The 22,295-nt window shown below is 46.4% G+C and overlaps 3 protein-coding genes across 5 annotated transcripts; 2 read left to right on the forward strand and 1 right to left on the reverse strand.

Moving 5' to 3' along the window:
* Positions 1-560: 560 nt before the first annotated feature.
* On the reverse strand, positions 561-5,371 carry LOC115794975 (ectonucleotide pyrophosphatase/phosphodiesterase family member 7). Of its 2 annotated transcripts, none has more exons than XM_030750700.1 (5): positions 5,008-5,371; positions 2,549-2,694; positions 1,457-2,080; positions 1,150-1,363; positions 561-640 (listed from the first exon to the last, which is right to left on the reverse strand). In XM_030750700.1, the coding sequence occupies exons 1-5, from the start codon at positions 5,246-5,248 to the stop codon at positions 561-563; spliced, it is 1,305 nt and encodes a 434-aa protein (XP_030606560.1). In that variant the 5' UTR covers positions 5,249-5,371. The 2 variants fall into 2 exon arrangements, with proteins under 2 accessions (XP_030606560.1, XP_030606561.1); XM_030750701.1 differs by having other exon boundaries at positions 561-634; positions 1,105-1,363.
* A 1,040-nt stretch (positions 5,372-6,411) lies between these two features.
* On the forward strand, positions 6,412-8,696 carry mrps12 (mitochondrial ribosomal protein S12). The gene is made up of 3 exons (XM_030750280.1): positions 6,412-6,556; positions 8,000-8,050; positions 8,132-8,696. The coding sequence occupies exons 2-3, from the start codon at positions 8,002-8,004 to the stop codon at positions 8,512-8,514; spliced, it is 432 nt and encodes a 143-aa protein (XP_030606140.1). The 5' UTR covers positions 6,412-6,556; positions 8,000-8,001; the 3' UTR covers positions 8,515-8,696.
* An 826-nt stretch (positions 8,697-9,522) lies between these two features.
* On the forward strand, positions 9,523-22,090 carry LOC115794978 (endothelial zinc finger protein induced by tumor necrosis factor alpha-like). Of its 2 annotated transcripts, none has more exons than XM_030750705.1 (10): positions 9,523-9,631; positions 11,966-12,051; positions 12,140-12,252; positions 13,292-13,998; positions 15,154-15,444; positions 16,226-16,301; positions 16,818-17,125; positions 17,310-17,405; positions 17,858-17,993; positions 18,705-22,090. In XM_030750705.1, exons 3-10 carry the CDS (start codon positions 12,189-12,191, stop codon positions 19,394-19,396), a joined length of 2,370 nt encoding a protein of 789 aa, XP_030606565.1. In that variant the 5' UTR covers positions 9,523-9,631; positions 11,966-12,051; positions 12,140-12,188; the 3' UTR covers positions 19,397-22,090. The 2 variants fall into 2 exon arrangements, with proteins under 2 accessions (XP_030606565.1, XP_030606566.1); XM_030750706.1 differs by having other exon boundaries at positions 13,295-13,998.
* The last annotated feature ends 205 nt before the right edge of the window (positions 22,091-22,295 follow it).

Below are 22,295 nucleotides of genomic sequence, written 5' to 3' on the forward strand. Positions count from 1 at the left end.
GTGAATCTGTCTTTAATGTATTTATTTGATAGTGACAATAAAGCAATTTGAAAAAGCTGGATTTTTTTTTTTTTTCTGACGTCCAGCAGTGAGTTCGTCCCCACACACACTGTTGAAATGCTCATTAACGTGTATTTCCTGTTCAGGCTAATTTCGCCTCAGCCATAGGGGCTCAGAAGTATAACAAGGCAAAACGTCCCAGAAAGATTTTTACATGAATCGTTTTAAAAAGTTTGTGACTGAAAGGAAAAACGCCTCATAACAGACATTTTCATCCACACACATCTCTCTGTGGAGAGCCTGGTGCATACAACAAAACGCAAACAAATGTGTGTATTTAAAAACAAGAGGAACAGCCTTTAAAATGTTCACCTCGTTCATATTTATTTTAGAAGTCTTCATGAAGCAAACATTACAACCTTCAGTTTGAAGCTGCAGCAAAATAAATTAGAAATGCACCAGATCTTTTATTAAACGCTGACAGTAAAGATGATCCCCGGATGGCACACATGATTAAAACCCAGAGTCTGTGACGATCCGTACACCTGATCCTGGATCAGTTACAGAACGGTGAACATGGAGAGCAGCAATGCCAGCAGCAGTGCGACGGACAGCCGAGCTTCCTGTGATCCTCCTGAAAAAGGGAAGCATAAACATCATAGATAAAATATTTCTTTATACTGTTTGTGTGTTAGACCTGAAGTTATGGAACTGGGGGAAAGCTGCCTTTAGCTCAGGTGGAGATTCAGCAACTTGTCTCAGTGGTGAGGAGCAGTGGGCGGAGCCAGAGTTAAACTAATAATGAGAATAACCTTGGCAACAACAGGATCGATTTATGACAGGTCCATAAGGAATGCACAAATTGTCTGGAAATTTGACCTTTTTAAATTAAATATTTTTGTTTTAGAAGTCATGACAAAAATGTGTCGTTTTGGTTCTACTGGGCAGAATCGCGAGCGATGTGGTTTTATGTGGGGACATCGAGGTGGTCAGCACTGTTGCTTTAAATCCAGACTAGACTGAACCTGAACTCGAGTCAGACATAATAGATGATGAGTCTCTGAACCTTAGAGTCCAGAAGAGCTTCAAATGAGGAGAACATACCTGTGGTAGTGGGGTCTGGTGATGACGAAGGTGTAACCAGGGTGAGCAGCATGTCCTCAGTCATGCTGAGCGACCCGTTGTGCGGTGCCGGTTCGATCTGCAGCAGTTTGCACATCAGAGGGTAGATGTGAATGCTATCGAAGGGCTCGGACAAGTAGTTTTTCTTGAAGCTTGGTCCAAAGGCCCTGAAGATGGTCTTCATGTCCATCTCGGTGTTATAAAAGCCGTGGTCACCTTTGTTCACGTAGACGATGAATCTCTGGTACAAAACAACGAGAAGCAGTCAGGTTATGTTTTGGCTTCTTTGATTTTGCCCTTTGACTTCTTGAAGGTAAAACTTTGGAGTACTCACAGAGTTCAGGTTAAATCCCAGATCTGCAATGATCACAATGGGAGGCAACCGCTCACTTTTGGCGAGATGGAAGCTCTCGGGAATCTCATTTTTCTTGTAGACCGTGATATTGGGCACATTGGAGAGGGCATCAAAAACCTCCTGCTCCTTCCCCGGCTTTGGCGTCAAGATGCCAAACCCGCCATAGTCGAGGATCTCAAAGCTGGCAAGCTTGATTAAATTGAGATACTTGTTGAGAATGATCTCGTCCACCTGCGGCTGCTTCTTTACCGTGGTCATGCCGTGGTCGGAGCTGATGATGACATTCAGGCTGTCAGTCAGGTTGTGGCGATCGATGGCCTCCCTCAGGTAGCCAATGGTGCGGTCGATCTGACGGATGATCTCTTTCCTGTCCGGGTGGTCCGGCCCCTTGGCGTGGCCCACATTGTCTGGCTCACCATAGTACAGCGTCACCAGGTCGAAGTCCTCATCGGAGAACCAGCTCATCACCTTGTCGATGTTCTCACGCCACTCTGTTTCGTTGTCGTCCGGATGACCCAACTCCTGCAGCAGTGCTCGGTTGACCGCTTGGCCGCTGTAGTTGGCCCCGCCTCCCGGGTAAAAGAAGGAAGCAGTTTTCAGACCCTGAAATGACAAACATTGAATAAAATAGTTGCACGTTATTTTTGTGATCTGTGATTGTATTACGACCTAAAATAGTGTTCAGAAGTGTTTGTGCTCCAGAGGTGCACAAGAAGATAACCCCGAAGGAGAGATCATCAGATTTAATCCATCTCTGTTTTCCTGTTGTTTTTTTGTTTTTTGTTTTGTTTTTTAATGGGTGAAGTCCATGAAGTATTTGATTCTACTTTTCTCTAAATTAGCAGTTTAGGTGGTATTTTTTGGGTCTATAACATTGTTAGGCAGCTGCTCATTGTGGTTTTCATTTCATTATACCAAACAGGAGTCAATGGCACCTTTAGTTGGGGACTACTTCCTACATTTGGTGCTTTAGTGAATATTTGGAGCACCAGCTGTGGTCTGTGGGGCAGAGGTAAAATAAAGCACGATGACTTCCTCTATTGGTGCAGCTCATCCTTCAGGTCGACTCACCTGGTTCTGGGCAGTGATCCACAGTGGCAGAGCTCCATTGTCCCACCACTCGGATCTTTTCAATGTCTCTTTGTGAGGAACTTTCAAGTTCGTCTTTTGGTCAAACATCAGGTTATGGACGACTTCATGATCCTCCACCCATCGGCCTGAAAAACACACAGGAAGGTTTTAGTGCATTTGACTCTGACTGTGGACAGGAAGCTGCAGTACATGAACTGGTTCTCCATCAGTTCTCCAATCACAGAGGTTCTCCAGAACCAGGACCAGGTTGTGTGGGCTGCAGCTCAGGTCGAGGGGTCACCTACTAATCGGTTCAGTCCCCGTCTCCTGCAGCTCACATTAAAGTGGGCAAGAGCCCCAAATTTCCCCTGTTGCATCCTTCGGCGTGTGAGGGTGAGTGCTGCGAACAGGGCTTAAAGGTGTGTCCATTTACTACCATCACCATATGCAGCCCAAGAGTCCATCTGGCAGCAAGAGGACACGGTTTTTGAGAACAGCAACTCAGTGGACAGAACAATACAGGAAGAGCAAGGCTACCTGGGTAGGAGCAACTAAAAATGAAAATTATGTGAGGAGATTAGATTAAAAGTAATAAAGATTATTCTTGAGCAGATATTAATATACCTGGGTGACCACACCAAGTAAAAATGAAACTATGTAAAGTAAGGGCCTGCCTGGGGTGGCTTGGATGGCATCCACTTGAATGGCAAAGTGTGTGACAAAGTACGGAGGGCAGCTGAGATGTTTGTCATTGTGCTGTGGGACCATTCTGCACCTTGAAGGCTGATCAGCAGCCGCCTCCATCAGCAGACTCTGATTTCCCAGCAGCAGCGTCTGAGTTCAGAATAATCAATCACTGCTTATCTCACGTTCCTTTAGTTACACAAACCTGATACTGAATTTGGTCGGTCCATTTCCCAGGAAACTCAGATCACTGCTACAGCTAATCTCACTGATACTGATTATGATCATCATTCAATCATTTACTTATTACAGGTTAAAGCTGCATTCAGAGGCGTAGTGAAATGCAGTTATCCGCAGAGTGTACTGAAACCTCAGCAGTAAAATTATTTATTATTGAGGATGGTATTTGCTGAGTCACTAAAGTCCAGCTGAGTCTGCCGTCTGCACCATCTGGACATCATCTCACTGAAACGAGCCATCTGAATGGATGTCCAGAATCTCAGCTTCTGATTGGTCAGATCACAGGACGGGTTCCCACTCGACCTCATTCCATCTGAGATGACCTCAGGTTAGAGGAGTGTTTCTGGAACTTTTTGGTCTCTGTGCGGCGGTGTTTGAACTTTCTGTGTGGATATGCAGCGATGAGCTCTCAGACGTGTTCCTGAGCACAGAATCAGGTCTGAGGCCTGAACACCACCAGCATCCAGCAGCTCTGCAGCTGCTCCCATGTGCTCTGCCGCCCCCAGATTCTCTGAACATCAGTGATGGAATCACGACCTGTTTGAGAAACATTTTAACTGTTTCCTCTTTCACAGACTCGTGAACACCTCCCACCTTTACTTCTGCCTTTAAAGGTCTTTTTACAATCAGTTGCTGATTAACCTCAGCAGGTGTGAGATGTTCCTCTGGCTGTTTCAGCACAATTTTTACACAACTTTTCAGGTCTTTGTTGCTCCCGTCTCATTTTTAAATGTCTTGGTCACATAAATGAGTTTATAGTTTCAAAAAGCCCCCAAAAAAAGGTCATTATTGTTTTGATTCCTTCTCCATTTTAAAGGTGTTTATTCGATGTATCGCTGTTCAAAAGTTGTTTTAAAGCTTCTAAAAAAGTAGTTAAACCTAATCAGACACCATTGTGTCATTTGGAGGTTGGAGGTGTTGGTGGAGGGTGAATCATTTTACACCAGAAACCACAGTTAGTCAGATTTTTATCAGTTGACATTATTGGGCTAGAAACAGGTCATGGTTGTGGTTACATGATGTTTTCCTCTCTGCTCCTGCTGACCCTCTGTGACCTCTGTGTTGATTGGCTCTTTTAGAAAGCACCTGCTCTTTCTTCTCTTTGACACTATGGTATTTTGCAGCTTATTGCTGTTGTCTGATTATTATGCCGAACATACTGCAGCCATGAAACATTCCAGTTCAAATGCATTTTTTTCTTTAAAGTTTTAATGATGTTTTGATGATGAGCATAACTCTGATTTAAAGCATGTTCATGAAATGGTGAAAAGACTCAAAATAAGCATCAAAAATTAAAGAACAGCAGCACACATCTGGAAACCTCTCAGCATTATAAAATGCCTCAAAGTAGCAGCACAGAACATTAAATCAATATTTGTATGTGTATAGCACATGTACTTTCCAGTATGCAGTATTCCTAATGCAGTATTAGCTGTAACAGTGGTTGCATTAGTACAGTCTCTGCTTATGAAGCTGAATTAAAAGCTGCAGGTTTGTAACTAATGTTAAAATGAAGTTGCTGTTGTCGTGGTTACCGGTGATGGTGGTGAAATGGGATGGTGAGGTCATGGTCAGCATTGGGGGGGTGATGTATTTGGCCTTGACCCCGTCCGCAGCCAGCTGGTCCAGGTTCGGCGTGTCCACGTCCTGGTCATAATCCCACCTGAAGCCATCGAAGGAGATCAGCAGCAGCTTGTTCCTCGTCGCTGCCTTGCTCAGCGGCTTGCCAATGGCACAGACAATCGCCGTTATGACCAGGAAGAGCTGCGGCCTCATCTTCACGTTCACTCCAACTGACTGTCGCGCAGAGTGAGGCTGCACCTGCCCTATACACCTGTGGACCCCCAGGTACACGGTTAATGTGTAACTGTGGGTCTGATAGAGATCAGCTGATTGTGAAGGACAAGACCTTCGAGCTGCCGTGACTTATCAGGACTGATGTCACCTGTCGCTGCAGGACAAGTACTCACTGAGCCCAAGGACCCCCGAACCACTTAAATCTGCCCCAATAAAACCCCGTTATCAGAGTCATTCAAGAGTCATTCTGAAATCACAGAAGCAAAAATGAAAACTCAGCGCGTCTAAGTCCAGATAAAACTTCAGCTCAAAGGGCTCCAGATGACCAATGAGCTGATAACACAGAGCCAAACGCAGTAAAACTAAATAATATGCAAAGATAAGCAGCTGAAAGTAAATTAGAACAATAAAGATGATAAAAATAACATTAACATTTAAACAAGACTTTGAGTACAATAAGAGCATGTTCATAAATTGAAGCAGAATTAAAGAATAAAGTGATGATGATGATGTTCATTAACTAGACAAAATTTAGAATACAATAAAAATGTTCAGTGAACATGCAAGGAGCAGAGGGAGTGAAGGTAGATGAGTTTAAATGCCTGGGGTCAACCATCCAAAGAGAGGTGACGAAGGGAGTGCAGGCAGGGTGGAGTGGAGAGCAGTAAGAGTGAAAGTTACAAGATGGCAGTGAGATGTGCCCAGGATGGCTCTGACACAAAGACAGGGGGCCAAGCTGGAGGTGGCAGAGCTGAAGATGTTCAGATCTTCATTGGGAGTGAGCAGGAGGCTGTCCCTCCATCACAGGCACAGCTCAGAGTCAGAGAGGCTGAGATGGTTTGGACATGTGCAGAGGAGAGAGAGAGCATATACAGGATAAAGGATGTTGAAGATGGAGCTGCCAGGCAGGAGGAAAAGAGGAAGACCTCAGAGAAGGTGCATGGATGAAGTGAAGAAGGACGTGCAGAGGGTTGGTGTGACAGAGGAGTATGCTGGGATAGGGTGAATTCGAGGTAGATTTCATTAATCACGATTTTCAATAATAATAAGATGAGGATGGTAACGTGTAAATTTCATGAACAGAGATGCAGTTTTTCTCCTGCAGGGGGCAGTAATGCGCCGATGGCGTCCGCACTGCCAGAGAAAGTAGTTCCGGGTTGTTGGGAGGTCGTGTTTCTCGTGCTGTTGACGTCCTTGATTGATTTGGTTGAAATGCGATCAATACTTTGAAAGTGGTCGGTGAGAAGCCCCGTTTCCTTCCGCCGCTGTTTGTCCGGAACTGAGCAGGTGTGTGTGGCGCCATAGAACTTCCGGTAACCTGTGTGTGTGTGTCTGTGTCCAGAAGCTAGCTGAGGTTAGCCGGTAGCCTTGTTGTCGGTACCCATAAACATCAGCACATGCAAAGGTGTACTCTGTTCACAGGTAGGAGAGGTTGGTGGAATAACTGCATTCTCGGTTTAGTTCTCGCGAGTTTAACAGTCGTGCCGCCGGACTGCGGGCACAAAACCTGAAGCTTCAGGTCCTCTGGTTCCTGCACGAGGAACTCCCCACACCTGAGACCCCGGAGGAACCAACCAGAGGAACCCCCGGGAGCTGCGCCCTACTTCGGCATGAAGGAGTCGGGTTTTATCACCGGTGAACGTTCCTCAGACGCTCCCCTCAGGGCTTTACTGTGGAGGAAACCACGAAACTTTAAGTTTCCGCATCTCTGAAGTCAGATTAATTCATGATGTTCCTCCAACGCTGAGAGTCACAGTCCGACCTCCATTTACTGTAACAGGTCATTTAAACAGAGCTTCGCACAGGAAATGATGTCATAACAAGCATATTTAATAATAAATAATAAAGCTGAGTGAGGTTCAGAGTTCACCTGTGGCTTTGACAGACTGCTCAAATGCAGCAGCAGGTGGTGGGATGAGAGGGAACCCGCAACAGTGTTTCAGTTCAAAGGGGTTGCAATGAATTATGGGACACGGCTGTGCCCTGTGATAAAGGAACCAATGAGGCGCCTTTTTTTAGTGTTGAGAAGATTCAGCCTGCTCTGAGCGGGTCAGGAATCCCATCCTGCTAGTCCACGAAGCTCTCGGTGGTTTGCACCCTCAGTGCCTTTCTGACCTGCTCAGTGTTTGTAAACCCAGTCACATCTTTCGGGTCTTTGAACTGCTCCCAGATCAGATCTAAGTGTGCTGAGGGTTCTTACTGTGGTCCTACCTGCTGACCAGAAATCAATCTTAAATCATTACTAATCAAAATACAAGAGAGAGTATTTCCTTAAATTTTATTCTAAAAACAAATCGTACAGGCTGTTGGCTATAGCCTGTGTAAAGTGCTAATACCAGTATGTGACCCACTGGGACACAAACTTTAATACAAGAGCAATACATTTAGGTCAGAGTAATGACAAACTAACCACCTCCTATTACCAGCTTTAATTCATTTTTTATATAAGTAAATACATGCATATAAATATGTAACTGTACATACTTGTGAATAATATCAAACTAAATTTCTGTCATTACTGTGGGACACCTGCAGTACCTTCGCGGGCCACTGTTTTAAGGAATAGAAGACACGTTTGGATGGAGCTGTTATTAAATGTGATGAAAAACTGAGGATCATGTGACCCAGCCCAAAGTACCAAAGTGAAATACTGCAGTACTCGATTACGTGATGGAAGCGTGTCAGCTGATGGGATGTTCTTGTAATGAATGCTCTCCTGTGATGTTTCAGGAATGGCGTATTTGTGGAGTCTGAGGCCGGTGCTGACGTCACTGATTCGAGGTGAGTGTCAGACGTCAGGTGAACGTTGGACGAGTGCCAAGTTTATTTTAACGTTTAACCCATGAACCTCTCCCTCTGCAGCATCCCAGCAGGCCTCTGTATGGACGTCCCCCCTCCTCTCCAGGACCATGGCCACCCTCAACCAGATGCACCGCCAGGGGAAACCCAAAGTGCCTCCTAAAGCTGTCGGCGCCACGTTTGGCCGCCCCCAGCTTAAGGCAGTGATCCTGAAGACCATGATCCGAAAGCCCAAGAAGCCCAACTCTGCCAACAGGAAGTGCGCTCGCGTGCGGCTATCCAATGGGAAGGAGGCAGTGGTGTTCATCCCCGGGGAGGGGCACAACCTCCAGGAGCACAACGTGGTGCTGGTGCAGGGTGGCAGGACGCAGGACCTGCCCGGGGTCAAACTCACCGTGGTCAGGGGCAAATACGACTGTGCTCACGTGGTGAAGAAGAAGCAGTAGACTGACTGTGGGGGGGCTGCTGTGTGTGTGTGTGTGTGTGTAAGAATAAATGTGCCCACTCTGATTTGTCTGACATATTTGTGACCCTTCTGCCAGCAGAGGTGAAGCTGCTGCAGAGGAGTTCCTGAGATGTTTCTGATGTCAGTGTCCAGAATTAAACTCACTTCCTGCTCGTCCTGAAAGCGTTGTTTCATTTCTGTGTCACTTTGGTTGGAGCTGTTATGGTTGAGGTTCTGTTGGAGCTTCTCATTGTTCCTGCAGATGATTTTAATTTCAGAGGGAACCCCTGAAAACAGGTGGCACTGCCTGCAGAATTTCACCATGGGAACCCTTGTGCTGCGTTTCATGTACACCTACGACATCAGGGGTCAGTCACACCCTAAACCCAACAGGAAGTCCACTATGTTGAGTTTAAGCGATTTTGGCACCAGTTTTGCCGTTTCCAGATTTATTCTTGAACAGAGTCCTTGGAGGGTTGTTGAGGTTGACCATCTGAGGACCTCGGCAACGCAGTGAAGCAGGAGAGTTTTCGTCTGCTGTGTGGTGGCAGATTTCAATCATTCAATGTAATTCACACACGTCCGGTCGGCCTCAGACTTGTTTTTGATGAGCGTCCCGGCCTGAGCATACCTGTGTGTGTGTGTGTGGTAAGAGGAAGTGAATTCACAGAACAGGATGCTCAGAAATCCAGAATCTAACAGCATCCAGTTTACCTTCAGGTGGGATGAAGAATAAAATCAAATCCTCCCACTTGAGAGGCAAATAATTGACATTTGATTGTTGCGATAACCTGAATACTCATAGCAGGTGAGTTACCTGCAGTTTGAGTGGTGGTTGGTGCAGCTTAGACCCTCCTGCAGAGGTCAGAGGTGACCGTGAAGCTGCTGCAGGCTGAGGTGAGGTACGATGACGTCCATAGAAACGTGTTTCGTGTCACCTGAAGTGTGAATGAACAGCACGCGCCCTCTCCTCCCGCTGCACTGTTGTTGTAATTCACCTTCCAGCCAGCGGCGGCAGCACTGAGTGAGGTTCAGGTGGGACTCACCTGCTGTTTGGCTGGTTGTTTTGGGCGCTTTTATTTCCTCCTGAGATCGTTGTGAGTCCTCCCTACAAACAGGTGAGAGTTTGATCCGCGCACCTGTAGGCTGACGCTGCTCTGAGATCTTAAAAGTCCGAACCCGGCTCCGCCTCCAGCAGTGCTAACTAGCGTTAGCATCAGCTAGCCGCTCATCAAGCAGCACAAACAGCGAAACATGAGCCGCTGTGCCGCCCGGGCTGCTGCTGTAACACAGCCGGGTTCGGATCCTTTTTGGGATGTGTGTTTACTCGCTGTGTGTTTAAAGTTTCGAGCTTTTCTCTGAACGCTTCAGCTTGAGATTGGAGGCTAGCTGTAAGCTAGCTGTGAGGCTAGCAGTGGGGCTCCGTGATGAAGGACCAGAAAGGTCAGGGTGGGCTCTGGTTCCTCTTTGTGTAATCATAAAGGACCGGCCACACGCTTAAAAGCACCCCGCAGTAAAGCTATGAGGAAATAACCGCCGAGAGGTGCACTGTGCAAAAGTTTTGAGCTGCCTCATTGATTCATATGATGCTGCGAAGGTAAAAACACTAAAACTCAGCTTTCTGTCATTTCTTTAAGCAATCTTCAGGAACAGTTCTCCAGGCTTCTTGAAGGACATTCAGAGCTCTTCTTTGGATATTTCTGCCTTTGGTTCTGTTCTCTGTCTGGATGGGGAGGCCAATCAATGACTGATAGTGTTCACCTGTGTGCTTTTCTGTCCGGGTACGCTTTTACTGCACTGGCAGTGTTCGGGGATGATTGTCACGCTGAAAAACGAAGCAGCTGCCGATCAGATGCTTTCCAGGTGGTATTGCACGGATCAAAATCTGATGGTACTTTTCTGTGTTCTTAACTCCATCAGTTTTGGTCTCCAACACCACCTGCTGAGATGCAGCCCAAAGAGAGCCTCCACCGCATTTCACAGATGGTTGCAGACATTGTTATAACAGCTTTTTGGAAATCACCTTGTTGGTGCAAAAATCCTATTTTATGCTTCCAGACTGTGTTATCTTTGGCTTTTTTTTTTAATAGATTCAATAAAAGAAATGAGAACAAATTGTGTGCAAGTAACAAAAAGCTTAAAGATTTAAAACTGGTTCTTTGCTCAGTTGTTGGTTATGTGTCAATACAACACTGTTCATCCTTTGAATTAGGAGCATTTTTAAACTTGAATAATTCACAGGTCAGAGATCAGAAGCGTAACACAAAAAAGCATTCCTCTGAAAATGGTCAGGTACAAGGACGGGACTGAAAATGAAAAAGCAGTCAATGTCTGCAGAAAGCCTGAGAACTGTTGCTCAAGAGCACTTTAAAATTAAAATAAAGTCTGGCTGCTTGGAAGCAAAATATGGCGAAATAAGAAAAGCCTTTTGCACAGTACTGTGTGTAATGCTCGTATTTAGTCTGGCTTTAAAAACACATACAGAAATTTGCACAGACTGCAGTACAGTGAAGCACCATAAAAGCAGAGGAGGCAGATTATTGATGACTGCAGGACTGATCCTGCATCAGTTTGAACTGAAAATGATTCAGGGTCCAGTTTGAGTTGATGCTCTGAACAGAAATGCTGAGATCTTCTGTAATAGCAGCTTAGTCTTCAGGTGATGCTGTTACTGAACCCAAAACTTTAAGGTCAGTGGGCACCCAGAAGCTTGGTGATGTCAGCATTAAGTAATTATTAAAACTTCATGTATTTAATTTCTTAAAAACATTGAAATGGTCTGATCTCACTGGCTTTATATGCAAATTTTTAATTGCACAGTTTTACACTCACCGGCGAGTTTATTGGGCACATCTGTTTACCTGCTAGTTACCATAAATCAGCCGTTCACATTGATAGCAGCTCAGTGCATTTATGCATATAGACATGGTGAAAATGACCTGCTGAAGCTCAAAGTGAGCATCAGAAGAGGATGAGCCTCAGTCAGCTAAAAGGGGGAGGGGTCTCTGGGGAGGAGGCATCCAAATGGGTGGAGAGGTCAGACAAACCCACAGAGTAATGACGGAGGACGGAGAGATGGGAGGAGAACAGACCTTCCCCCGATGAGGAGGAGAAGGATGATGAGGTTAAGAAGCTGAACGATGCTACGTGCAAATGGAGAGGAAGCAGGGCCATCATGTATTGATCCAGCTAATTCAAAGTGATCAATGAGTGAAACGTCCTTCGGCGTGGAGCACTCAGGCTGATTTTCGTGTCACGGTCAGGAGGACAGAAATGAGAGAAGCTTCTTTTATGGCCTCAGAGGTGAAGGTGAGCTACATTAGTTCAAGTCTGCCTCCAGGACAGTTAGAGCAGCGCTCTACTTCATGTGGGAAAGAAGAAACCTGCTGTTTCCAGAGTTAAAAGTGAGCATTTCAGGTTGATTCGTGTTCGTGTTTGTTTCTCTGTTTCAGTGTGAGGATTCCTTCAGCAGCGTAGACGGAGGAGTTTAACGGGTTAATGCAGCTCCTCCTCTCAGATCAGCTGAACCAGGCTTCAGGTACGCGTGTCACCTTGCTGAACGGATTCCTACTAACAGGGATCAGTGCATCCACCGTTAGCAGGAATTCATGTATGATTGATTTCAGAGGCCTGAAGGAGACGTGTCCACGCTGAGGAGGAGGAGAGCATGAGGAGATGAATGGAGTGAAGGAGGAGCCTGAAGAAGGAGGAGAGGACTGTCAGCTGCTTCCTGCTCAAGGTTAGGCATCAGTGTTAAATTATTCATTAAAAAGGAGTTATATGAGGGATGAGTGCTGATGTTTTGGTCCGATATCAGTCCAACCTGGACTCAGAAAGCTAGTTTGGATATCGACAACAACAGGCTGATCTGTAGACTTCACTTCTATGTTGTTCTGTATTCACTGCGTCCCACCTTCGCAGCAGGAATGCTAACAGCATGCAGGATGTGGAGGTGCAGCGGCCGTACTCTGCCAGCACAGATTTCAGGGATATTAGAACATGATCCCAAAAAAGAAAATTAGCCTCTGAAACTAATCATCCCACAACTGAAGAATGACCCAACGTTACTTAGTATTACAAAAAAATGACCTTAGTGGTTCCTGGTTTTCACACAGGCAGCTTCTGTTCGGCTCCCAGCTGCAGTTATTCAGGACCTTTAATGTGACTGAGTCAACCTCACATGGTACCCGACTTTTAAACCAAGACGCAAAAGCAGAAAATGTTGCACTGTGCAAATTGATCAGCATCTGTACAGCAGGGCGCACAAAATGTAAAGCAGCGTTTCTCAGTCTGAGCTACTGGAGTGACATTTAGGTTGTATGCATCCCACTTGAATGTTTTAATTTATTTACAGTGTGTTATACTAAACATGAGCAGTTACACAATAAAATTGTTACTTTATTGTGTTTTCAGGTGCACTTCTTTCCTCTACAGCAGTGCGTTTTCTGCCCTCCTTCAAAGCTTAGACTCATTCACTGTTTAGTTCAGCTCGAGCTGAGGTAACGGAAAGAGAGTCTTTGGTCAGGAAGATCAGTCTATGAGCAGAAGCCATGTTTTCGATAAGTGAACATCAGCAGGTGTGTTTGGGATGAGTGCTGGCAGGGATGGCAAGTCAGTAACAGCCGTTAGTCTGAGGCAAACTCAGGACCCCATGTCGTCCTCCATCTCTTTTTTCCTTTTCTCCACGTGTTTGTTTTTCATATGAATTATATCTAAATTTAAAGGAAATCCTCCATTAATAACACGATTTTAAGTCTTTTTTTTTTTTTGTCCTGCAGGAGGTGGGGGCGTTCCAGATGTGGAGAGTCTCTCGATACCAGAAGAACCTGCTTCACATGCTTCAAGCGCTCATCGGTCAAAGCGCTGCCACCGCTGCTCGGTATGTGGCCGGGAGTTTTCACGTCCGTCTCGCCTGGCGGATCACATGACCGCCCACACTGGCGAAAAGCCGTACAGCTGCTCACTGTGTGGCAAACGCTTCACAAAGAAGATAAACGTAGCCGTCCACCAGCGGGTTCACACCGGAGAGAAGCCGTATTCCTGCCCCGACTGCGGCGTCAGCTACGCCCAGCTGAGCTGCCTGCGGCGCCACCGGCTCGGGCACGCCGCAGAGAAACCCCACTGCTGCTCGGTGTGTGGGAGAGGATTCGTCCAGCGGCGCCACCTCGTCCAACATGAGCGCACTCACACCGGAGAAAGGCCGTTCATCTGCTCGCTGTGCCCCAAACGCTTCGCCTCCAGGACGGGGCTCGTCGATCACCAGAAAACCCACACTGGCCAGAACCTGTACTCCTGCTCCATCTGCGAGAAGGTTTTCTCCACAGCCTCATCCTTCAGGGACCACGTCAGGCTCCACACAGGGCAGCAACCTCACCCCTGCTCGCTGTGTGGCAAGAGCTTCAACAGGCCAGGTTTGCTGAGGAAACACCTGCAGAAACATGCTGAGCAAATCCAGGTGGTCAAAATTGAAGGTGCAGATGGAGAGGTGAGTGAAGGACACGACAGGAAGGGGCATCTTGAAAAGGTCATCACGGAGGGAAAGTTCACGTGACCATATCTGTTAAACAGATGCGGTCACGGGATTGCAGGAAGTGTTTTGAAAGTGGGATTTGATTTTCTGAACAGTTGCTTCAGAAGTTTTGATACTTTTTATTAGTTAAAGTACGTTCGAGGCTCACTGAGTCATAACTGTGAGGTCTGTCACAGCTACTGTGTGTCGGTGGTTCTTGGACTGCTTCAGAGGTTACCTCACACCTCTTCACAGTTTTTATCTGTCATAAAAAATAAATACTGATCCAATTTTAGTGACCTGAAGGTTGCATTCAGTTGGTTTCAGTTAGCGTCCCAGCCTTCCCTCAGAGAAAAATGGTTAGGAAAACAAGATAAGGCTCTTGTTTATGATTATGGAAAAAAATCATAATCGTGATTATCTTGGTCAATCTTGAAATCACGATTACTCATTGACTTGAAAGGTCCCTTCACCTCTCCTGTAGTCTCTCTGGGATCACTTTGTCTCTTTTATTTTTATTAACTGTGTGACCCTGTGAGGTCTAAGTCATCATCGTGACGACCCCCAGCTGACCTCTGTGTTTGTGATGTGATTCTGAGGGAACAGGTTAGAGTGATTACGGAGGGTGAGTTAAACCTCACTGGGTGAATATTTCTTATCTGCAGACACTCTGGGACACTGATCCTGTTCAGTCGAGTATATTTGGGTCCATGTGGAAAGCTGCTCACAGTGATGGTTTTAACAGGGATCCCATTCAGTCTATAGATGCAGATTGATGTCCCAGCTAGCCAGCATTAGCTAATAACTCCCGTTTGTTGTTTGCGGTCTTGCTGTTCTCTTTTCTCTCTTCAGTTTCCCCTCACCCTCTAAACCAGTCGCAGCAGATGACTGCCCCTCCCTGGGCTTGGTTCGGGTGGAGGTTTCTTCCTGTTAAAAGGGAGTTTTTCCCTCCTACAGTTGCCATATGCTGCTCATCTGATGGTTATGTCAACTGTAGGGTCTTTACCTTAAAATACAAAGTTCTTTCTGTGAATGGAAACAGGTTTGAGCTAAAACATGAAGTTATGGCGCAGTTAAACATAAAGTTTCAGGTTCTTACTCATCAAATTCGCACTTTGTCTTAAACCTCAGGGGGAAATGAATCTTCACTGCTTCCTGTGCCAGAAGGACTTCTCCTCTGCTGAGAAGCTGCAGCAGCACCAGCAGCTCCACCAGAGGGTGCAGCAGTTCACCTGCGACGTCTGCGGCCGAGAGTTCGGCCGAGGATCCCGGCTGAAGGAGCACATGCGGTCTCACACCGGAGAGAGGCCGTACCAGTGCGACATCTGCATGAAGCGATTCTCCGTGCTGAGAGTGCTGAGGAAGCATCAGGAGATCCACAGCAGGGTTGAATGCAGCACCGCCGCGACTCCAGAAGACCCAGTGAGGAGGCAGCCCCTGATTTCAGGGGGGGGGGGGGGGGGGGGGGGGGGGAGTAAAAATGCAGTGCTAGCACGTAATTATTAGGCTAAATAATATCTGTAACTCCCAACAGCCCTAATCTGAAAACAGAACATGACCCCAAAACATTTCATCCATCTGATTAAACTTTAAGTAGAAAAATCGGAAAAGAGCGGAAACCTGTGATCAGTGTAAAAATCCACCAGGGATTCACCTTAAACAGCTGTCATAGGGTGAGAGGCGGAGTTCACCCTGCACAGGTCGTCACTCTGTCAGTGTTAAAACATACAGAGAGAAGACCATTCACACTCACATTCACACCTACGGCCAGTTTAGAACCACCACTTCATCTAACATGCATGTCTTTGGACTGTAGGAGGAACCCGGAGAACTCCTCACAGAAAGGTCCCGGCCAGCCGGACTGACGTCACGTGCTTTTAAAATGTCCTCAGAGATTCAGAAACTGAAGTTGTCTCGGTCAGGAGCATCTTTTTAAAAATTGAATACATGATTTTCAGTAGTTGCAAATGTGCTTTGTACAGTTTTTGTTTCTGAAGAGTTAAGCTGTCAGCACATCCAGGTGCACAGACAGCTGAGAGCTCACTCTGTGGACAGATTGAGCCACTGGCTTGAAATTTATGACCAGCAGGTTCAGTTTTACAAACTACGTTAATGATGCGTTTTAAGGATTTGTGTCTTCAGTAGAAACTGGCGTGCTTAGAGCTGAGAGATGAACTGACCTCGGATCTGCTCTTTGTTCCAGAAACCAGATGAACCGCAGAGTGGTGTGAAGGTGGAGAACGGAAACGAGCAGAACAAAGAGGGAGACTCAGAGACCGGTGAGAAACTCCGGACAGGAAACATTCCTGTTTGTTCAGCGAAAGACTTCCAATAATTAAACACACACTCGCTGCTCAGCCTGCAGATAATCCAGCTCCTCCTCACTTCAGACCAGAGCTCGGTATAAAAGAGTAAATATGTGCACCTACAGGCATTTGACATTTTTAACCTCATGGCAACCACCAGGTCAGCCTGTTCAAAGTAGTTTAAAAAGGAATAGTTCAACATTTTGGGATGATAAAAAATGTCTCCAGTGTAGGGTTAACACATTCGCTTGGCAAACAAAAGGTCACTGGTTCATTTCCTGCCTGAGACCCTTCAGTTGTGTCAGGAAGGGTATCTGGGGTAAAACTCCAATCAGCAACCCGCTGTGATGACACCATGTGACAAGGGAGCAGCTGAAAGTATTAAAAAATATCAAGTTTAAAATCAGGTGACATGAATACCTGAGTTAAGTTCCTGTGACAGCACCGAGCAGATCCTGAACTTCACTCCTCTTCCTGTCTGTCCCGCAGGTGGGAGCACTGATGGCGTGAAGGAAAGCTCCTCCCACAGCTGCTTTATCTGTGGGAGGAGCTTCCCGGGGATGTCTGCGCTCTTGGAGCACGCCAAGGTCCACGACACGGAAAAGCCGCACCGCTGTCCGGTGTGCGCGAAGACCCTCAGCAGCGTCGCCACCCTTCGAGTTCACAGGAAGACCCACATGGCCGACAAGCCTCACGCCTGCAGCATCTGCCCCAGGAGCTTCCTGAAGCCCTGCCTGCTGCGCCAGCACATGAGGACCCACATCAGGGACGGGCTGATCGCTGACCCCGCTGACAAGGTGATGCTCAGGAGTGCAGACTTTAGGACTTTGGTTCATGTCTTTCATCAGAACAAGTTTGTTAAGGTGTGATGGATACAGAAGTCAGGAGATTAAAAACTGCACTCAGATCAGATTTCGAAGAACAGAGTCTGTTTTTCTGCTTCCATTGGATGGGAAGTCGATGACCTGTGGCATATTTCAGGTGTTCTGGTTTGACATGAAGATCGAGGGTGGGAAGGTGGAGGCAGGGATGATGAAGATGAAGAAGAAGGAGGTGGATGAAGGAGTGAGCGAGCAGGTAAGAATAGAGCAGATTTCAGGTGAACTTGATTGTTGGGGTTTGAGGTTTGTCAGCATTTCTGCCTTTTTGAGTTTCATTCCAAGTCTCAGCGTTCATCATAGCTTTAAATATCTGCAGATGTGAAGAATGGGAAGGTCAGACTTTAAAAGCTGAGCAGGAGGAACCTGAACCTTTAACATCAGTGAACTTCAGCTGGTTTCATCCACCAAAGCAGCAGCTGTAATAAAAAGCTGCGACCGCTATCAGACAAAAGGTTCATTAACACGTTTTTAGAGTCGAGGACCCACATTCAGTCTGTCTGACCCAACGTTACTTAGTATTACAAAAAAATGACCTTAAATTTAGGTTCATTTATTCTGAGTGATTTTGTTCTATAGAGCTGAGACATGATTATTCTAATATCTAACTGTAGTTTAATTTCCTCCTTGCTTTTCTTAATGATGCTGCAGGACTCTGAAGGTGTTTCCACCAAAGCTGAGCTGCTCGTCACCAAACGGAGCAACAGCGAGGAGCGTAAAGACGCAGACATGAGCGGGCTGATAAACTCTGATGGTGAGGAAGAGGACTGGAAGCCAACGCCCTTGGGTGCGTCATCACCTTTAATTAATTTCATTCATTAAAGACGTAAGTTTATGAGAGGTTGTGTTTCAAAGAAATCCAGATATTTGAACTCCTGGGATCAATAACTTTAAAAAAAAAAAACATTTAAACACCACCAACGGCTTCTTCCACTCACATCCTGAAGCCGACAGACTACGAGCTCATTTTCATTCGGATGAGCCGTCCTCAGACCAGCAGAAGACCGTCCACAAACTGCAACGTCAAAAATATTTTGTGTTAGCCCTTCAATGGGCTGGCTACCTGTACAGGGTGTTTCCTGCCTTTCGCCCTATGACAGATGGGATAGGCTCCACCCCCCATCCATGGATGGATGGATGGATGAATGGCACCAAATCACAACAGTCGCCTCAAGGAGCTTTACATTGTAACATAAAATTAGGTTTTTCTTTTCCTTTGGAATTTAAATCAGTGGCTACTTTTACTTTTTCCAGACAGTTTTACTCCAGTGTAGTTATGCTCTGTGTGTTTTTTTGTTTTTGTTTTTTAAATAGGATAAAAAAAAAAAAAAAAAAAGGGTATAAATGATGATTGGATGGCCTCCAGTCCTTGTTTGACCCTAGTAGTTTCTGACTGCCCCTCATAAACTCTGCAGATACTTTCCTCAGCAGGTAAGAGCTTTGCTCTTCAGATTCAGCACATAGATGAGCTGAGTTCTCTCTGATGTGTCCCTGACAGATCCTGATGGACCCTCAGACCCTGATGGACCAACAGATGCTCGTGGACCCTCAGACCATGATGGACCAGCAGATCCTGATGGACCAGCAGACCCCCGTGGGCCCTCTGACCCACAGATAGACAGCGGGGCTCATGGAAAGTCGCGGCACTGCTGCCCCGTCTGCGGGCGCGACTGCTTCAAAGCATCAGCGCTGCAGAAACACCTGCGGATCCACTCAGGCGAGCGTCCTTTCCAGTGCCCCACCTGCAGGAAGAGCTTCATCCAGCACGTCCACATGACGGAGCACCAGAGGATCCACACTGGAGAGAGACCCTACACCTGCAGCATTTGCAGCAAGAGCTTCACCTTTTCCAGTGCTCTGCGCCGACACCAGCGGCTGCACACTGACGCCCGGCCGTACCAGTGCCCCGTCTGCCCGAAGACCTTCAAGCAGCGCAGCTCGCTCAAAGAACACCAGCTGACGCACTCAGGCGTCCGCTACCAGTGCCCACTGTGCAGCAAGAGCTTCAGCCGCGCCCTCGAGCTCACCTATCACGTTGATGTGCACTCGGAGGCTCGGCCGTACTTCTGCGACATCTGCCAGAAGAACCTGAGCGGAGCCCGAGTCTTCAGGAAGCACATGAAGAAGCACGAGGTGCAGCCAGCCGGGCAGCAAGAGACCGGGATCTCCTCAGCCAACGAAAGTCTCTGAAAGAGGCGAGAGGGAAGTCCGTGCGTAGAAAACCAATCATGTGTGAGTAACCAGTGAAACCAATGACTCCAGAAGACGTGCTCGGTTAAATCTGCCTTAAAGTAAAAGTAAAACACTTTGGAGACAGTTCGTGATGTTGTTAGCCTAGCCTCGCCTCAGCGCAGGCCACTTCCTGTTACAGCTGTCATTTACATTTCTGTCTGCGGACGTGCTGAGGAAGCAGGATGGAGTGTGAGCTTTCAGTCTGTATGCGAAGCTGGGCTAACGACATCCCGAGGTAACAGGAATAATCCCCGTCTCCAGACGAGCCGCTGGCTGATTGGACCACACTGGCTGATTGGACCACACTGGCCCTTTAACCAAAGTGCTTTTGGTGCCTGAACCGCAGACCAGAGTCTGGATGTGCATCCTAAACTGTGCCGACAACAGGAGGTCACGTGTTTCAAAGAGAGGCGTGGTCATGAAGGGGTCACGTTAGGACAAACAGTAATTATGAACACGCAGTCATGAAAAGGCTTGTTTGACTCATCATTCTTGATGCTTGTTGGATATTTGGTGCTACAAATCAGCAGCCCTGGTCCTGATTTCATTTCTGTAGAGGTAAAATACAGCTGATATATGAAGGTCAAAGGTCAGCCACATAGAGGCCTTCGAGCTGTTGCAGAGCGTCGGTGAATTCACCCAAATCAAAACTAAATTAAATGTCTGTGTTCCAGTTTGTACTCACTTCAAGTCTTCGTGTCAGTAAAGCTGGAAGCGCTCCGGGCCTCTCAGCTCGCCTTCACGTTCTTCTTCAGAGCATCGAGTTTGTTTTGAGGAGCTGGTGCTGCTCTGCTTCCAGCAGGACTACAAAAAAAGCCCGAGTGATGAGGAAAAAAGTCCTCACAGACTGCTGCAACACTTCTGTGTTCACCTCATCACATCCTGTGGGAAAATATGACGAGTTACTTTAAGAACAGAAATATTCTCATCTGTGTTTTTATAGTAAAATGTTTTTAAAAAATTATCACAAAAATTGTTTTACTGAAGTGCCACAATTTTTCTACCAGCAGGTGGCGCCAACAGGTGGGCACAAAATCAACCCCCCTGTCAACCACTCACTACCCACTTTATTAGGTACACCTGTCCAGCTGCTTGTTAATGTAAGCATGGTGAAGATGACCTGCTGAAGTTTACGCTGAGCTTCAGGATGTGGAAGGAAGGTGATTTATGTGACTGTTGCTCGTTGGTGCGAGTGTTTCAGAGACTGCTGATCAGCATCTCTACACTTTACAGAGAAGGTCTGAAACAGAGAAAATATCCAGTGAGCAGCAGCTCTCCGGGTGAAGATGTTGATGTCAGAGGAGAATGGACAGCCTGCTTCCAGCTGATAGGAGGGCAACAGGAACTGAAACAACCACTCATTAGAACCAAAGTATGCAGAAGAGCATCTCTGGGAACACAACACATTGATCCCTGAAGCAGAAGGCAGCAGTCTGATGAGTCAATGTCTGCTGTGACATTGAGCTGGTAGGGTCAGAGTTTGGTGTAAATAACTGAAAGCATGGATCCAGCCTGCCTTGTTTCAGTGATTCCGGCTCCTGCTGGTGTGAAGGTGTGGGGATATTTTCATGGCACACGTTGGGCTTCTCAGTACCGACTGAGCATCGTTTAAACCCCACAGCCTACCTGAGTGTTGCTGCTGACCATGTAAATTCTTTATGACCACAGTGTAACATCTTCTTATGGCTGCTTCCAGCAGGATCACGCACCATGTCTCAGATCATCTCAGACTGGTTTCTTAACGGTAAATTCACTGTAATCAGACGCCCTCCACAGTCAGCAGATCTCAGTCCAGTAGAGCATCTTTGGGATGTGGAGGAACGGGAGATTCTCATCATGGGTGAACAGCACCTGCGTGATGCTGTCATGTCAGCATGGACCAGAATCTCTGAGGGAGGTCTCAGCACCATGTTGGATCAGTGACGTGGAGAAGTAAAGCAGCTCTGAAAACACGAGGGGGTCCAACCCAGTACTTGAAAGGTGTACTTAATAAAGTGGCCCAAAGAGTGGAAATTCCTTCATTACAGCAGCAAAAACACAATTTAAACACAACAAATGTAACAAATAGCTGAAATAAGTTTGTGTATATCTCAGTAAGTTGAACTGCAGTGTCATCAGACTGATATCAGTGAGGTAAGATAAGTGTGAGACAGTTTATACGTCATCCTAATATCAAACTTCATGAGAACGTCTCACTTCCTGATGAAGAATTCCCCTCAGTTGGAGATGTTTGATGACTTCACTGGATTAATATCTCACGTTTGCACCATATTCATTCCTCACTGTTTTCAGTGTCCAGGTTCAGACTGTGGGAATCGGAGCGCTGAGGTGTCCCAGCCGGGAGAAACTTTGCTTTGTCCATCGTCAGTTTATTAATCTGAAACATGAAACTTTCACACAGTTCACGTCATTATTTTATTATTTAAAGACGGGCAGTTTTATGTGACTGTCAGTCAAGTATCTGTGGTTGCAGCAGTGGTTAGTGAGAGCAGGTGTTTACCATCCTGACCTCGGGATTTGAATTCAGTGCTCTTTATCGAGTGAATGCTCTCATTAAGATTCACACGTTAAACTTCATACACGCGAAGCTGAAGATAAATCATGGACTGATTTTTCATGATAAACTAATAAAACCATTTTGTGAGGAACAAACTGCTGATCGTCATGTTTGAATTCTTTGGGCTGTTCAGGGTTCAGAGCGCCACCTCTGGGTGAAGCTGAGTACAGCTAAAAGAGGGAAAGATTAAAGTTATGCTTATTGTCAGTGTTTTTCATGAGTTTCACATTAGTCTGAAACTGTACATATTAAACATGTTGAAACAAGCTGCTTTTTCAGTGTTCAGCGGAGCTTTTTACC

Source organism: Archocentrus centrarchus, chromosome 16 (genome assembly GCF_007364275.1).
Source record: "Archocentrus centrarchus isolate MPI-CPG fArcCen1 chromosome 16, fArcCen1, whole genome shotgun sequence".
Lineage (NCBI taxonomy): Eukaryota > Metazoa > Chordata > Actinopteri > Cichliformes > Cichlidae > Archocentrus > Archocentrus centrarchus.

Bases quoted from the DNA above. Each gene is read 5' to 3' on its own strand.
- LOC115794975 (XM_030750701.1), bottom strand. From the start codon at position 5,248: ATGAGGCCGCAGCTCTTCCTGGTCATAACGGCGATTGTCTGTGCCATT. The intron at 2,695-5,007 runs GTAACCACGACA...TGTGTTTTTCAG, and splicing joins CCATTTCACCACCATCACCG to GCCGATGGGTGGAGGATCAT. The intron at 635-1,104 runs GTATGTTCTCCT...TCCCTTTTTCAG, and splicing joins ACCAGACCCCACTACCACAG to GAGGATCACAGGAAGCTCGG.
- mrps12 (XM_030750280.1), top strand. From the start codon at position 8,002: ATGGCGTATTTGTGGAGTCTGAGGCCGGTGCTGACGTCACTGATTCGA. The intron at 8,051-8,131 runs GTGAGTGTCAGA...CTCCCTCTGCAG, and splicing joins GCTGACGTCACTGATTCGAG to CATCCCAGCAGGCCTCTGTA.
- LOC115794978 (XM_030750705.1), top strand. From the start codon at position 12,189: ATGAATGGAGTGAAGGAGGAGCCTGAAGAAGGAGGAGAGGACTGTCAG. The intron at 13,999-15,153 runs GTGAGTGAAGGA...CTTAAACCTCAG, and splicing joins TTGAAGGTGCAGATGGAGAG to GGGGAAATGAATCTTCACTG. The intron at 15,445-16,225 runs GTGAGGAGGCAG...TCTTTGTTCCAG, and splicing joins CCGCGACTCCAGAAGACCCA to AAACCAGATGAACCGCAGAG.